Raw genomic sequence first — 17,756 nt, forward strand, 5'->3', positions numbered from 1 at the left:
GCAGCACCACATACATCTTTGATTCAAACACTAGAAACTACTGGGGTCTACTCCCCGACTGTCAGTGAGCCTCCCTCCATTAGCTTAAAGCTTTTTTTGTTCTGTTTTCCTGATTGCTGATCAATCTCTAATAATATTCACTTTCAAAATTAAGGCAATGATGCAGCTTACCCCACAGGTCCTATATGACCAGTCTCACGAGGTGTTTCATTTCCTCTACAGATAGATAATAAATTGAGGCTGAGAATTATCTTCAGGGTCTTACTAGGAATCCCAGAAATTGAGCAAGGAGTAACTATTACCTGATTGATTGGAGTATACACAGCCATCACTAAAAAAATTGCAAAATGACCTTGGGAAGGGCCATAAGCCTGACAGACCAGCCAGAGACCTGGACACCAGCTGGGCATGCACCATTCAGACCCAACGTTAATGGGTAAGAATCTTTATACCTAACTTCTTAGGAAGCATGGGAATTTAGTGATTGCCATCTGGCTTCTTGCTCTGTTATGTGCAATAAACATCTACTCTGTTCCACCATCCTGGGGTCAGGGATTGGTTTGTCACACACAGGGTATATGCACAGAGGGTTTGGGGGTTTGTTTCTGCAACACTCACTATGTGTAGATTTTGTTCTAAGCTTTTAACTCGCTTAACCATCAAAGCACACAATGAGGTAAACAGTATGATCCTCATTTTCAAGAGAAGAAATGGAGATACTGAGTGTTTCAGGCATCTTACACAGGGTTAATAAATTATTTCTGGAGATGGTTCACTTTGTTACCTACACTATAGGTATTTTACTAATGGAAAGTTCTATATACATAAGGCAAAAACATGATTTAAAAATTAAAAAAAGAAATTTTCAGTACATCGCACATTAATACGTTCAGAAATATGGTCACATTATTGGCACACATTAAGTTCTAGATAACTGTTGAGTGTCAACAATATTTTAGTCACAAGATATGGTGTATGTTTATGCACCATGCCAATGATTACACTAACTTTATGAGGGATTAATAATCTTCATTTTATAAATGAAAATTCTGACCTTTGAAAAAGTATCTCTCTGGTATCACACACTTGAAAATGAAACACAAGAGATCATATTTAAATGCCTAACTAACAAAATCTCTAAGTAGATTTCATATGAGTTATATTTGAGCCACATTATTCTGTACATATCCAATAAAGCTTTATCAACTGGATTCTAATATTTATTGCTGAAAAACATCATTTCCTTTGATTTAAGTTTACAGTTTCTATCTATAAATATCTCTTGAGTCTTTACTCTGCCACAAAATGCAGTAAGTAGCACTTAAATTGTGATGTTCTTTTCCAAATATTCAGATGGGATATTTAACTTACTCTTTAAAATATTGAACAAGACATTATTACTCACTATTCAGTGCAACAGATACATTAGCAGAGGAATACTGCATCAAAATTAAGTCACAAATTGATCCATTAGCTGCTGCTATCATTTCATCTGAGGACAAGGAATATTTGAAACCATTTTTTAAAATAAAAGGTCAGAGAGTAAACAATTTAGATTTTTGAGCATAGATTTGTTTTAACTATGCAACCCTAAAGTTGCAGTACAAAAGTTACTACAGACAATACCCCCAAAATTCTGGCTCTACTCGATAAACCTGCATTCAAAAACCAGGCAGTGAGTACGATTTGGCCTTGAAGATAGTTGTTTGCTGAACCTTGGTATAATCGGTCTTGCAACTGTCAAATTGAACTAGGTGTAACGTCACTTGCACCCATTTGGTTCACAAAAGTACCACACTATTTCTTTTTAAATCCCTCAGTAACTTCAGCAAACATTGTGCCAACACGTTGCCAAAAGTCATCATTGTAGTCAATGAGAAAGTAAAATTAGTTTTGCTAAACTTTTCGTTAATTCCTACTGGTGTCTATTGATCAATTCTAGTTATACACATGTATATGCTCATGAAAAAAACTCTAATTTGCACACCAGCTAAACTGATTTGTAAAATATTTGACCTTGACTACCTCTTAAATTCACAAGTTCTGTTGCCTTCTTTTTACTATTGCTTAATCCATTTATTTGATAAAGAGGCTTAGACTGTAATTTCTCTTTTTAATTTTAATCCTTCTCAGAAAAATCACTTTTTAACGGAGAAATGGGAAACAAAGTTATTTTCTTTGATATCTGTTTACCAACTGTCACTTAAAATTGCTCCAAAATTGGAGTCTCAATCCTTCATGAACCAAATTTTCACTTCATGTAAATATTCTTAATTTCTTATATTTCCTGCTTTTGGAAATTAGCTTAATTCAACACAGTACTTAAGTACTGTGGAACCTTTCTATATATTATGACTGGGGGGCCCTTATCCCTTTTTGTACATAGTAGTCTCATATTTTCTATGGTTTTCCTTCCCACAGTTTCAGTAATCCACAGTCAATTATACTCTAGAACTACTAAGGGGAAATTTACATTATTGTTTAGTAACTTTTAAATTGTGTGCCGATTTTGCAGTGTGATAAAGTTATGCACTGTCCCATCTGGGATGTGACTCATCATCCCTTTCTTCAGCAGCTTCCTGTTGCATATAGCACCCATACATTAGTCACTTAGGAGTTAGTAATCAGATTGGCCAAGGTGGTTTCAACAGTACTTGTACTTGTAGAACCCTTCAATCAAGGCCTAACACCATGTTACAGTGCCTACACCACTGTACTATTCATGTCACCCTTTAGATAGTTTATTATCTCACCTTATCACAAGTGGAAGAGTACAGTCTACAGTCTACAAGTGGGTAAGTACAGTCTAATCTGATATTTTGAGAGTGAGATATTTTTAAAGAATTTTTATCATAGTATGTTGTTATAACTGCTGTATTTTGTCACTACTGTTTTTGCTTGTTGTTAAATTTAAGTTTAATCTTAGAATTAAATTTTACCACAAGTACATATGTATGAGAAAAGTATAGAACACACAGAGTTCGGCAGTATCTATAGGTTCAGATATTGTGGAACATACTCCCCATGGATAAAAACAGAGTATTGTAGCATTCTCTGCTTTCCTTCTAATACACATAAACACACTCACACATATTCTAGATATTTCAAGTTCACAGGACTAAGATCTTTAGCTATTTCTCCTTTTTTATTTTACTTAAAATACTAAGATGTGAAAATAGTTGTAACTGCAGTAAGAAATTTCATTTTACAACTTTTTACCATAAGTTTTCAAAGAAAAGACAATTTTATTATTTCTATAAAGAAAACGCAGTCCATATTTTAAGCAATAGTACAACTACATTGTAATAAAGTAATAACACATTTAAACTTAACCTGGATAACAAGTTTATCTTATAAAATAAATTTATGAGTAACAGTAATGCTAAACCTATGAAAATATATTAGCGTTTATTATTTGCCAAAAAGTTTCTTGACTCAAACTCATCTACCAAAAGAGAAAGCAAAGCAATGTGATGGCATCTGGGCTCTGCCTCAGGTTGTGTTGTAACATGCGTACTCTATTAGATTTTTTTTTTTTGTATCAACGCAATTAAAAAATTTTAGTACCAGTCACTCCACATTTAATTTTATTTGAACTATAAAAACTATCCTGAGCAATCAGAATTGTTCTTTATATATTTAAATATAGCTTTCATGAAACAAAATGACAAATACCAACACAGTGAGGCTTAACAGTGAATATCAAAAACTAATACAGGAATACTAAAATAGTTTTCTTCTGTTTAACACCTAATTGTTAAATGTAAAGTGAAGCAAACAGTAACATGAGTGATATGGAGTTTACTACAACACAAAACAAAGAAAATCAATAATTTTTTTAATCTTATGGTAAAACTGGTCTTTATCTTTAGATAAATTTAGATATTTAATTTCTAGAAATTTTATATATACTACCATAATGTATGAAGAAGAAAAGCAACCAAGTGATTTTAGATTAGTAAAAAGCATGTAAAATTTTTAAAAATTTTTGATCTTTTTAAAATCCTTTCTTTCATGCTAATGTTCTTTCTAAAACTATCAGTTTCTTTGCTTTATGAGGAAAATGAGGTTGGGACACAGGTATTTAAATAGCCTTTTTCATATATACAGGCACATACTGTGTGATGAATCTAATGAATATATTTTAGAGAACATTTTAATATACTTTTAAAAATAAATGAGCATAGAACAATGATTCTACAGATAAGAACAAACACGGCACAACATAAATAACTTACTTAAAACAGAAGAACGCAGTTTTTTCACAGATTCAGAATATAAGCTAGAAAGGCCGCACATGCAAGAGGTCACAATCAGCATACCTTCGTGAAAGCAATGAAAAGTGGAAGGAAATAAACGCAGACAGAAATACTAGAATGGTGCGGTGGGGACAACGATCTCTGCTGAAGATACTACATGACAAAATGCTCACACTCACAAACAAAATGGGGCGGGGGAACTTGTAAAAGAAAAATGAGACCCTATCAGTCAAAGTGACAGGAAAGTTTATATTCCCTTATATAAAATTCTTAGGAAGTATAAAATTGGCAGAATTAAGCAATACAATACTGACAATATTTGTAAATAAAGTCTCAGAATAAACATAATTTTTAGTATCTTAAAAGTGTTTCCCAAAACGCCAAGATTCTACAAATGAGTTCGATATTGCCCAACAGGGGTCCCCTCAGCCTCTGGTGCAACCGAGCAGACCAGGACACAAGGCCACAGGACAGTTATACCTGGATGTCTCATTAGGGTGCCTTGAGTCTTTGTGTCATCATGTTAAAGGCAGCAAAGATAGTAAATCTAGTAATTATATTTGTAGTAGTGTGCCATGAGGCATTAGTGTTGAAACATTAAAAATTAAGATTTACTACACATGAAACAGAAAATGGAAAATGTTATAAAGAGAATTCTAAGTGAATGTGGACTTGTATTGAACAAGGATATCTGAAAATGCAATACTTTTGAAAATTTCAAACACATGTCCACATCTCTTTATTTTAATACAGCAATAACTTATTTCTGTAAGCTAAGTGATGGAAACAAAGAATTTATTGCTCTGATAAATAACATACAGTAAGGGGCAAAACCTAGAGAGGATTTTTTTTCTATAATGATACTAATGTTCTTGAAGAAACATGGCTCTGTAGTTCTTTCTTAACGTGCAATAAACTCTGAGTACATTAAAACAAAACAGAAAGAGCAGTAACAACACAAACAAGACTCATACCCCTTGTCCTGTTTTTTTTTTTTCAGATTATATAGATTAAGTCGGGCAAACTAGATGTGTTACAGACATAGCTATATTCCCAGAAGTCAGCCTTGACACACACCTCAAGGCTCAGGGTCTCTTCCCCTACGCCCCTTACCTCCAGATGGTTGTCGAGATTTGCGAGGAGATCGGGGTTCTCGGCGGTAAGGATCGTTAGAACCATATAACTCAATGGTGCCCAGATTAAGCAGCACTGCCTTCTGGAGGTAGTCCACCAGAGCGATGCCATTACAATTACCAAAAACCACACTGTCAGATGGGAAAAAGCACAAGTTATCAGAAGAAAATGTAGCGTAGCCTACAAGAAACATGAGGGGATTTTCAGAAAATTCTTCGAAATGAAAGGTAGCCATGGGCATGACAATACGGACTGCAATGCCTTCTAGCAAAGCTATTTATTTTAGATCTACTGTAACAAAAAGAAAAAAAGAAAAAGACCCAGTCAATATTACTAAACCAATTATCAGTATCACTTACGAAAAACATTTAGCAAAGGTGTTGAAACTTGATCAGAACTATTAAGTCTCCTACACTACGCAAGATAATGTGTATAACGTGTGTGTATGTGTGTGTGTGTGTGTGTGTGTGTGTACGTGCGTGCAGTCTCAATGGCATCTTGCTCCCTCCAGGGAAGACAGCCCCTTCCACTAGGAGAGAAGTGATATATCTACTGGGGAAAGCTTTCATAATCCCTACACTGCAATAAAGAAAAAGCACAAACTGCAAAGGTCGCCCTTGAAAGCATTTGTAGCCCCTTCTCAATTATGAATCAGGAACCACAACTCAACGAACCATGATAGAGGAATTTTTACTCTTTTAAGATCTCTTAGGACTGGAGCTAGCAGCACACCCAAGTGAACGAGATCATGTGAATGAGATCACTGTGGGGGTGTGAAGACTACATCAGACATCAACGAAGAGAAAAAAATCATAATTCAGTTCAAGCTGAATACTGCCATGCAGGAATGTGAACAAGAGCCTCATAGATTTTTTTTTCAGCTAATTCCCTAAATATAGACGTAGACATTATTTTCTCATGAAGAATTCAAAATTTAAAAATATGGAGAGCCCAGTTCAATGGCCGAATGGCTAAATCCCTGCCTCGCATGCACCTGGATTCTATATTTGGGTGCTGGTTCATGCTCTGGCTGCTCCACTTCCCTTCCAGCTCCCTGCTTGTGGTCTGGGCAAGCAGCAGAGGACGGCCCAAAGCCTTGGGACGCTGCACATATGTGGGAGATCTAGAAGAAGTTCCTTGCCCCTGGCTTCAGATCAGCTCAGCTTAGAGTGTTGTGACCACTTGGGGAGTGAACACTGTAAATCTGCTTTTCCAATAAAAATAAATCAATCTTTTTAAAAAAGAAATGCACAGAAAGGGCCAAAGAAAATAAAACTCTATAATCAACTTATTTGCAGCTGCCTAAGAAACTTTCTGTGTACGTTCTTCTTCCCTATTTGCTTCCTTTATGATTCTGAGTAGTTAGATATTTAATAGGAAAGGGCTTCTCCTTACTTTGTGAAGCAGTAAACAAAGGATATGAGAGACGATTATCCCAGACAATAATAGTCTGAACTGGGTGAACAACTCCATTAGACAGAGTACGCTGCAGTAGCTACCGGAGGGGAGAACAGTCCCTAACCCTTACTATTCAAAAAGGATGCAGCGATCCACCAACATAAAATGCTCTGGTACTAAACACTTAACAAGAAGTTTCTTACACAGCATGGCTGATTTTAAGAACAAAACAAATATTTTATAAGTTTATCACATTTTAATAAAAAGTATGAGGGAACCATGAACAGTTTGTGGGAATTCCCTCTGAGTCTACAAAAACTTAACCAAATTTGTGTATAGGGTTGGGTATTACACCATGGGATGGATTCCTCTTTATGATGCCCACACTCTACACTGGAATGCCTGTTTCAAGGCCTACCACTCTATTTCTGATCTGGTTTCCTACTACAGCGCCTAAGGGGCAGTAAATGGCATCCCAAGTATTTGGGTTCCTATTATACAGGTGGGAGACTGGATACAGTTCCTGGCTCCTTGCTTTGGTCTGGCCTAACCTTGGTTGTTACAGGCATTTCAGTAAGTCAGTAGATGAAAGAGCTCTCTCTTTCTGTCACTATGTTGTGCAAATTTATACATGAATCCTTGTAGAAAGAAAATCAGTGCAAGAATTCTGAAATCCATGCATGGTTTCTCATAAAAAGCTCATGGAAACTATATATATTATAAACTCTGTATGACCTTCAAAACTATGCACCAAAACAAACATTTTTTAATACCATTTTTATATACTTTTTGAAGTGGCTATGCAAAAATAATTAGCTTCATGTATTTGACGGCATGAATAATAAATAAAATCCATTCATACAGATGAAACTACTATGGATTTACAATTCAACTAGTTACTTTTGGAAGTGGAAAGAACAAATACACAGGTATGGTTCAGAATTAATTTATGATGGTCAGTTTTTCATTGTTTGTTTCCCAATACACTGAGTTATATAACAAAAAGTATTTCTTTAACACTATCTCAATGGATAGACATTTGGATTAGTAGGGGTTAAGATGTTGCTGGGAACACCCAGAGCCCCTATCAGAACGCCAGGGTTACAGGACCCACTTGGCTCTTCGCTGAGCCTTCTGCTAGGGCACACTCTGGAAGGCAGCAGGTGATGCTCAAGTAGTTGAGCTCCTGTCTGACCTCCTGTTTTCCAGCTCTGAGCACTTTGCTCTGCCCTGCCCAGTCCAAGCTGCTACAAGCAGTTGGGGAGTGAACCAGGAGGGGAAAAAAACATCATTCTCTCTTTCAAAAAAGTAAGAAACAAAAGGACCCTTTTTCTCAATTAATTCATTCATCCTTGTGATAGTCACTTTATATCAGGAAGCAGTTTACCCAAAGGAGTAAATTATTCAAGATAAAATTATATTCCAAGCAAACATTAAAACTGGCCTGAAATGGAAGTTCTTGCAAAACTCATTCTTCTGTATTTTTAAAAATAAAATGATTTCTGGGATATTAAGAAGAAACTCACAATAAGCTGACTTATACTTACAGTCCATAGGAAGAATTGACTGCCAAGCTGGTTATTTGTTGTGGTGGTTCTCCACCCACCCACACCAACTGAATAACCAGCTCCATCTGGTAACCTGGAGACTGCTTCAGTGGTGAGTTTTTAACTCTGAAATTAAAAAGAAAAGTATAACCATTTAATTCAATTTTAAGTATCTTATTAGTACACATACATAATTATACAGTAAGAAAAATAACATGATATATGAAGCTCTACTAAAATGCTAGAAATTGTAATGGTAAAAGTAAGAATCTTATTCTCTAAAATTATTTATCTAGTTCAAGAGAAAAATTTATATCTAGTTAACAAAAAAAAAACCAAGAAATGATGTATAAGTTCTCACAACGGGAGAGAATTCTAGACGTGAAGGTGAGAGCGAAAGAAGTGGGAGTAGGAATAGAAGAACGGACAGAGAACCATGAGAAGGAGTAGCCCAGGAATCAACAAGAAAAAAAAATCAAGTTAGAAAATTATGCAAGTTAGAAACATACTTAAAATTCCAGGTATAATTTAAGAAATGGCTATATTGGCACATTGAAGATATAAGTGACCAATTCAGAGAAGTCTTATTTTAGACATGATTAAGCAATTTAAAAAAGCACCTAAAGCCTCATTAAAAATGTCTCCAACTTGTAAAAACTTAGAACTGATCAAGAAATGAGAAGACTATTTGAATTTTAAAACTGTAAAACAGGAGAAATACTGCATTTTACGTTACAAAGTCAATAACAGAAAGGAACAGAAGACATTAAAAGATGGAGAAATGTAAGATGTTCCTGGATCAGTAGAATCAACACCAACAAAATGACCATGTTACTGAAAGTGATGCACAGATTCAATGGAATCCCAATCTAGATCCCAGTAACATTCTTCTCAGAGCTGGAAAAGATAATGCAAAATTATCTGGAAACAGAAGAGATAGCCAAAGGTACTGTAGAAAGATAAAAACACAGGTGGAGGAATCACAATACTAGATTTTAAGACATAACGATAGGGCAGCAGTAATCAAAACAGACTGGTATTGAAGAAAAACAGAGATCAGTGGTACAGAATAGAAATCTCTGAGCAGAATTCACGAATGGACGTGAACTAATCTTTGACAAGAGAACTGAAAATCATAAAGGTCAGTCTCTTCAACAGATGCTATTGGGTTAATTGGATATTAACTTGCAGAAGTAAGAACAAAATCCCATCTTTCACTTTATGCAAATATCGGCTCTAAATTGATAAAAGACTTAAATTTGCACTCAGACACCATCAAATTTCTGGTGGCAAATTGTATTTTAGATATTAGAAAAACAAAATCAAAACAAAGAATGCTTTACACATTATTGTAGTATTGAAAAAGTTGAGAAAATGGAATCAACGTATTATTCTGTGTTTCAAAGCCTAATTACAGTCAAACATGTAATGGAACATTAGCTAAACAGAATTCTGTGTGCTTATGCGCACAATGCAGAGCATGGGAGTGAAACTTGAAAGCTTTGACATCAGTGCCATTTGGAGCTAGGTGGTTCTTTGTGTGTGCACTGTGTGGTGTTTATCATAATCCCTGGATTCCCTCTGCTAAATATCAATACCGTCGCCTTCTCCCACTGTGGCAACTAGACATCTCAGCTATTACATGGCATTCCCTAGCAAAACAGGCCAAAGTCACCCCCGGCTGAGAACTGCCTGCTTAGAATACACAATCTTGAATTTTATAAACACATAACGCATCTTTCAAAAGCCTGCACTTTCAGAATGATCATGATACATCTTTGGGATGAGTGCATTTAGGCTTAAAAAGAAGACATCACAACAGTTCATAAACTAGCCATTAATAAGAAAGATTCTAACCAATCAAAAACAAAGCCATGCAAAACTTGGTTCGTTTTAATCAACATACATTCTCTTACTTAACCATTTTCTATAATTGGAACACGCTACTGTCTGGCTTTCGCCCACAGCCATCTCTGAATCTCTTTAATCTCTTCTAAAAGCACTTTTGATTCACTATCCCAAATGACTTCTCAGTGAACTTTGTTAACCATAATTACATAGTCTAGTTTTTCTATATTTTTAAACTCTCTATTTTTTTTGCTTTATTTTTATTTTAAGAGATAATACATATCCTTAACAAATTTAACCACTCAATTATACAAACAATAGAAAAAATACATATTTTATCCCATTATTCCCGTATAAAATATGTATTTAAAATTGGAATTCTATTGGCTAAAATAAAGATATTCTGTTGTGAGAGAAGAGTAAAAAAAAAAGATTATGAAATGACTAAAGCTCTAAAGACTGAAAAAAATTCAGAATTTAAGAGTGGAAAGAAGTCTGAGCATAAATTTGATCTATACATAAATGTATATTAGAAACACTGACACATTCAGAAAGATTGAAACACAGAGAAAATCCCTATTGTTACTTTATTATTGAGATCAAACCTTGGTATTTAAAAGAAAAAATCATGGACTGCCAACATATTCCTCTTCATGGCACGAAAAAATCAATTATGCTACTTTATTTCACCATAAGATAATGCTACTGCAGCTTTACTTGTAGTTTATAGTTGAAGATATACAAATCTGTGATTTTTTATGACTTACTTTAAACAAGGTACATTATCACGAAGCCCATCAGATGAACTGCTACTGGTAGAGGGATGAGACTGAGGGGGAATGGGCTGAGAATTGGAACTTCCCACAGGTGTTGACAAAGGAGGAGGCTGCTCAACCTCAGGAGAGTCCACATCATTTATCTCATACAACAATCGGATTTCAAGCATCTGTGGTAAAAGAAGGCCAGCTTACCTCCTGGTGCTCAGTACCATTCATTTTATTACAGCTGACAAGCATACACAAATTTCAATGGAAAGAATATTCTATAGACAAAAATTTATCAAAATTTCTACAAGCAGGATTTAGTGAAGAGAAAATGCTTTGGATTCACCTTTTCAAAAAATGTTTGTGCATATTTACGTAGGAGAAGATACATTCACAGACGCATCATGGGTTTAGCAACAACATACTTCATAAATATCAAATCAAGAAGACTTGCATTAGCTTGATTAGCTTTTCTTAAAGGAAACATACAATAAAGCTAAGGATTTATTAGTCAATGAAAAGATATGCAAAAAAACGCTGTTTTTAAGAAAATAAGGATGGTGATGTAAATACTGTGATTTTCAAAAGTTCTATACAAAACTACAAACAGTTGTCCAAGTAATTCATAAATCTCAGATATTTGAAAATGAAGATAATGAGGAGATTATTACCGGAATGACCTCTGTAATCACTTCCTGCTTGCTAAATCTATATATGATGACATGAGCCGAAACTCCAGCTATGCATAGCATTCTACTTTCTGGACACCAGGAAATGATCTGAATGGCATATGGGTCTTCATCTACAATGTCTGTGTTTGGCCTGTCATCTTTATTTCTTGACTTTTCAAATACTTTAGATGTCTTCAGCTTATATAATACTTGTAAAGTTACTAGAAAATAAAGATAGTATGTTTGAAAGGTTAGTACAAAAACAACACACATAAGGTAATGTTTAATAAATACAGAGAGAAACAGCTTATATTTTTGAGCCATATATCCAGTCTTTCTATATTGTAATAGTTTTATCTGTATTTAGATAACATTTTCATCGCATTCACTGTATGCACTAAAAAAGGGACAGATTTGGATAACCTGAAAAAGTAACAAAAAATGATATACAATGAAAATATTATAAAAAATATTTTGCTTTCTTAAAAGACTTTTTATATACTTTCTGTAGAAAAGTTAGTAGTATTATCAAACACTTCTACATGATAGAATAACTTGACCTGGGTTACCTGCCATTTAAGTTTTTCCAAGTTTCAATCATTAATGTCAGTCCCTTTTGCTACTGTGTAGCCGCCGGACATATTTCAAAGACAATACACACTTTTGTGAAACAGACATTAAATAATTCTAAACTTTTGATATGAAAATTCTGATTTCTCTGTGAGAGAAAATTTTAAGGAAAATTTTTAAAGAGAGCATTTGAATATTTCTTGAGAATTATTGACTTACTATTATCTTTAAAAATATTTTGCTTTTAAAAATCCTAAACTCATATACCTATAAAATTGATAGCCTTTAAAAAATACTTTGAAATATTCTTTATATATCTACTTTAAAACAGGATTACCAAGGCAATGGTGGCGTCACACAATGTGTGAATGTTGAAAACACTTACTTGCAGAAGCATCCCAGAACTTAACCGATCCATCAGCATGTCTATAAAAAGCAAACAAATTAAGAATGTGATGAAAAGAAAAAAATTACAGGTTTTTTTCTCTTAAAAGATAGTCACAAAAACAGGGCAAAAGGTGACAATCTGGATAAATTGACAAGTTCTTAACAATAACTTATTTCTATCTTATTACAAAATAAATAAAGGATGTAAGTTGCCAGTAAGTTAAAAGTCATGCAGTCTTAATTAACATATTTATCTACTATTGATTTACTTGGTGAAAGCTGTTACTTACCCTGTAATAATTATTTCTGGGTAACTATGAGCACCCAAGCCCCAATTACCTCCATTGATGGGCCATTCCTATTAAAAAAAATTACTATGTAAAATAATTTGCAAGCATATCAAATGTCTTCATATGCAAATACATTACTTATAAAAATACTAAACATTTTATTTCCAAAATAGTTTTAAAAATATTTTTCTATTGAGTATCAATGTTATCAAGCATCCCAAGGTGATAAGTACAAAAAAATGTAACACTGACTATTGAAACTCATATTTAATACCTTTTTGCTGTAACCTTGACGCTTCTGTCGTGCTCCAACAGAATAAAGTGCAGGAATAAGGTCCACGGGACAATCAGCAAAATATTCACAACACGTAACCGGGGATTCATGTATATTCAAAGGGTAGGGGTTTTCAAATATCGGATAGCTTTAACAGTAGGAGAGAAATATTAATTTAGTGAATTATAAACGATAATCAGCAAAAAAAGGAAAATTTTCAAAAATATGTTTTTATTAAACTGATTTTATGTTAAACTGTGAAGATTGGCGGTCCATTTTAAGATGCTCTACTAAAAGAATGAATGAGGCCCGGCATGATGGCCTAGCGGCTAAAGTCCTCGCCTAGAACGCGCCCCGGGATCCCATATGGACGCCGGTTCTAATCCCGGCAGTTCCACTTCCCATCCAGCTCCCTGCTTGTGGCCTGGGAAGGCCGTCGAGGACGGCCCAAAGCTTTGGGACCCTGCACCAGCGTGGGAGACCCGGAAGAGGTTCCTGGTTCCCGACTTCAGATCGGCGCGTATCGGCCCGTTGCAGCTCACTTGGGGAGTGAAACATCGGATGGAAGATCTTCCTCTCTGTCTCTCCTCCTCTGTGTATATCTGACTGTAATAAAATAAATAAATCTTTAAAAAAAAAAGAATGAATGGAAAAGCAATAGTTCCAATTATATAACATTTGCCACACACAAAAGTAAATGTGCATAGTAAAGTGTGCCTTATTTAAGTCTTTCACCAAACTTTTGACAGAGGCATTTTATTGAAGAACACTTGTAGTGTGAAGGTGCCAAGTACATGTTACCTGGCAATGAGCAGCAGCAGAAATTGTTCACTACAAGCAGTAAGGTTCTCAACAGCAGCTCCTGGTAACAGCAGAAGCAACACATTCTCTACACTTTCTATCACCGGTCCAGTGTTCAGTCAAGAACATTTTCCTGTTTTAGTAATCATTTAAAATAAAATTCTACCATAAATGTCATCTAGATATGAAATTATTTTACTGAAAAAGACAAATTCTCTCAAAAATCATGAAATTCAAGTAAAATCTTATATGAAAACACAAACGATACTCCTAGAATGTGATGATTTTTAAAACAGACTTGTTTACTTTTATTGGGAAGTCAAATTCACAGAGAGAAGGAGAGACAGAGACAGATTTTCCATCCTCTGGTTCACTCTCCAAGTGGGAACAAAGACAGGAGTGGAGCTGATCCAAAGTCAGGGCACAGGAGCTTCTTCCAGGCCTCCCATGTGGGTGCAAGGTACCAAGGCTTTAGGCCGACTTCGACTGCCCTACCAGGTTACAAGCAGGGAGCTGGATGGGAAGTTGGGTAGCCGAGACATGAACCGGTGCCCATAGGGGATCCCAGTGCATGCAAGGCGAGGACTTCAGCCATAGGCTACTACACTGGGCCCGAATGTAATATAGTTTTTAAAAACAGTTGGACTACCAGCAGGTAGCTTAAAAACACAAAATATTGGGATGGCGTATGTTAAGCCAAAACCTGCGATGCCAGCATGCCATATGGGTATTGGTTAGATCCAAGCTGTTTCATATCCTCTCTAGCTTTCTATTAACGTTTTGATTAAGTAGTGGAAGAAGTCCCAAGTGCTTGGGCCCATGACACCCATGTGGGATACCTGGATAAAGCTCCTGGCTCCTGGCTTTGGGCTGGCCCATATGTAGCTGTTGTGGTCAGTCAGGGGGTGAACCACTGGTGAAGTATCTTTCTTTGTGCATCTTTTTTCCTTGCTGTATTATAGTCTTTCAAATAAATAAATCTTCAATAAATGTATATATATATCTATATATATATAGATATATATATACACACACACACACATAGATAAAAACAGACAGATAAAAACCTCCAACAAAAATTATTTAAAAAAAAACCCTGAACACACAAGGAAACTAATTTGTAAAAACACTAAAAAAACAAACTTAGAAAATTTCAAGTACCTTTAGATTATAAAATGAGCCCAACTACCACTATCCTTTCCCAAACAGATCAAAAGTGTCTTTCTTTTCTTTACAGCTCAAAAGTAATCAACTGTAATTTCATAGCTCAGTGATTCTGCTGTGCTTTATATACATGCAATGGATGCTTTTGCTAAGTAAAATGTCTAGCCACAAGTTATTAGCATAGTACTCCCTTGACTTCAAGATCTCAGTACATATTACATGTGAAAAGTCTCAATTATTTGAAAACACCGGATTGTCGTAGGGAGCAGATACTAAGTTGAAGTAAATTTAAGGCTGCCTAAAAACCAAGCACATAATCCTGTTCACTTAGTACAGTTTTCTGACTGCAACACTGTTCACACCTGCACCAGTGCAGGGCTATCCTCTGCACTGTGAGTGTTTTGCAGCTAGCTGTTTGACCCCTGACTATTTTGACCATCAGAGTAGATGCCGATAACAACCTCTACCCCAGTAAAAGTGTCTATAGACACTGTCTAATATCCTCTGGAAAACAAAACCCACCTGCAACCGAGAAACTAAAATACCGAATGTGTAAACTGAAGTACGCTTAATGACTACTTCTCAGGAGATATGAATAAATAACAATGTGCTTCTAGTCAAAGAACTTACAAGTAAAAATCTTATCATTAAAAATGGATAGAAGCATAACAAGAAAAATATTGTAAAAAGTTTTCAGAGGAACACAGCAAATAACATAAAATTAATGGTGAGGATGCACATATCAGATAGGATCTTCCTGGTGAAGAGAACAGGAAAAGTCTGAAAAAAAGACTGACTTGAAAAGGTTAAGGGGTTTTGATGCAGTGAAACAACAGAGTGTTTTGGCTGCTGGGGATTATATTAGACACGAAACCATGCCGTGTATTCAATGAACTATACAGTTGTCTCAGAATATGCCATCTGTAGAGGCAATGAGGGATCCAGCTTGTAACCATTTCTACTGAATTCTTTCTTTTCAAAGCAGTAGGCTCAGAAGGTGTTACTAAATAATAATAACTGTTAGGGAAACAAGATTGGCATTACATGTAAAGTTAATCTGATGCTGGCATGTACAACACACTGCAACAAAGAGTGAATGAAACAGACAAAGAGAACTTGGTGGTAACTTATGATGGGGCTAATTTGGAGTGTGCTGCTTTGGCATGGTCCCAAAGTACCCAAGTACCAAATTAAATCATTAAATTTCAGAAATCCAATGCATTTTTATTACAGATAAGAATTCTACAAAAATGCAAAACAACAGAGAAATCTGGCAGGTCCTTGGCACATGGACTGGAGCTCGAAGGAGGCCAAGGAGATACAGAATACGGCATACCGACAGAATGACTTACCAAATTTCATTTCTTACCCATTTTGTGCAAGGTCTATTAGTACTAAATCCTTTTCTAAAAGAACAACCACCGCATATGGTTCCTGAAAATCTGGAATAGGAGAACAATATATGAACAAAGTTTTCAATATGCAAGAGGACAGGAAAACAAATAAGGGTAGTCAGTTTTAGATAAGATAAATCTAATAACTCATTTGAAATTTTTAGACTTTTATAAAGATGAGGAACAAGCACAAGAAGCTCACAGTAACTTGTATAGTATTGCAAATTCCAAGGCTGGACATGGATAACAAACCAAAATTTAATCTGAATATTTAGGGACCAGCATTGTGGCACAGTGGGTTAAGCTGCCATAGAGGAAGGTGGTATCCCATTACCAGAGAGCTGGTTCTAATTCTGGTTGTTCCAGTTCTGATCCAGCTTCCTGCTCATATACCTGGGAAGGCAGCAGAATTTCCAAGAACTGGGATCCCTGTCACCCATGTTGAAGACCAGACTGCAATTCGTGCAGCCTGGCTTCTGCCTGGTTCAACCTAGCTGTTGAGGCCATTTGGGGAACAAATCAGCAGATGGAAGAGCTCTCTCTCTGTCACTCTTTCAAACAAAGAAAATGTTTAAAAGAAAACCTGAGCTTCCATAACAATAACCATTACTTCATCTCACAGAAAAAATAATATAGGTCTAAAATAATATTTATCTTTCTGGGATGCTTTAAAAATGACTGGTAACAACAGAAAAAAAGTCTGTCTTTTTACCTGAATGAACTAGAAATGAAGTTAAAAAATATGTAGATTTAAATTTCTCTTGAATTATTTGGTTGTGATGGTTAATCTTCTGTGTCAACCTGTCTATTCTAACCCTAACCATCTGGTCAAACACCTGTGCAGATGTTGCCTTGAGGATATTTTAGCAATCTGATTAGCATTCAAATTAGCAGACTTTGAGTAGAATGGATTACTATCTGAATGGATGCACCTTCTCTTATCTGTTGCAGGTCATGAAGACTTAGCTTTTCCGAAAAAGAAGCAATATTATGCTTCAAAACTGCAAGGTAGGGCCCAGCGCCATGGCCTAGGGCCTAAAGTCCTCGCCTTGAATGCGCCCCGGGATCCCATATGGACGCCGGTTCTAATCCCAGCAGCTCCACTTTCCATCCAGCTCCCTGCTTGTGGCCTGGGAAAGCAGTCGAGGATGGCCCAAAGCTTTGGGACCCTGCACCCTGCACCTGGAAGAAGTTCCTGGTTCCTGGCTTCGGATTGGCAGCACCGGCCATTGCGGCTCACTTGGGGAGTGAATCA

General features: G+C 35.8%; 1 protein-coding gene across 6 annotated transcripts in view; it reads right to left on the reverse strand.

Moving 5' to 3' along the window:
* STXBP5 (syntaxin binding protein 5) overlaps positions 1–17,756 on the reverse strand; it is a 180,589-nt gene that overhangs the window by 47,797 nt on the left and 115,036 nt on the right. For 5 of the 6 annotated variants that reach the window (XM_058666735.1, XM_058666644.1, XM_058666704.1 and 2 more), the window contains exons 11-18: positions 16,477–16,549; positions 13,143–13,290; positions 12,869–12,936; positions 12,577–12,617; positions 11,622–11,842; positions 10,954–11,132; positions 8,339–8,464; positions 5,373–5,524 (exon numbers count right to left, since the gene is read on the reverse strand). In XM_058666735.1, the coding sequence (XP_058522718.1) occupies positions 5,373–5,524; positions 8,339–8,464; positions 10,954–11,132; positions 11,622–11,842; positions 12,577–12,617; positions 12,869–12,936; positions 13,143–13,290; positions 16,477–16,549 (1,008 nt within the window). Of the gene's footprint in view, positions 1–4,238; positions 4,323–5,372; positions 5,525–8,338; positions 8,465–10,953; positions 11,133–11,621; positions 11,843–12,576; positions 12,618–12,868; positions 12,937–13,142; positions 13,291–16,476; positions 16,550–17,756 lie in introns of all 6 variants that reach the window. The other variant, XM_058666783.1, reaches the window with a different exon arrangement.

The sequence above is a fragment of the Ochotona princeps genome, chromosome 1 (genome assembly GCF_030435755.1).
Source record: "Ochotona princeps isolate mOchPri1 chromosome 1, mOchPri1.hap1, whole genome shotgun sequence".
NCBI classification, from domain to species: Eukaryota; Metazoa; Chordata; class Mammalia; order Lagomorpha; family Ochotonidae; genus Ochotona; species Ochotona princeps.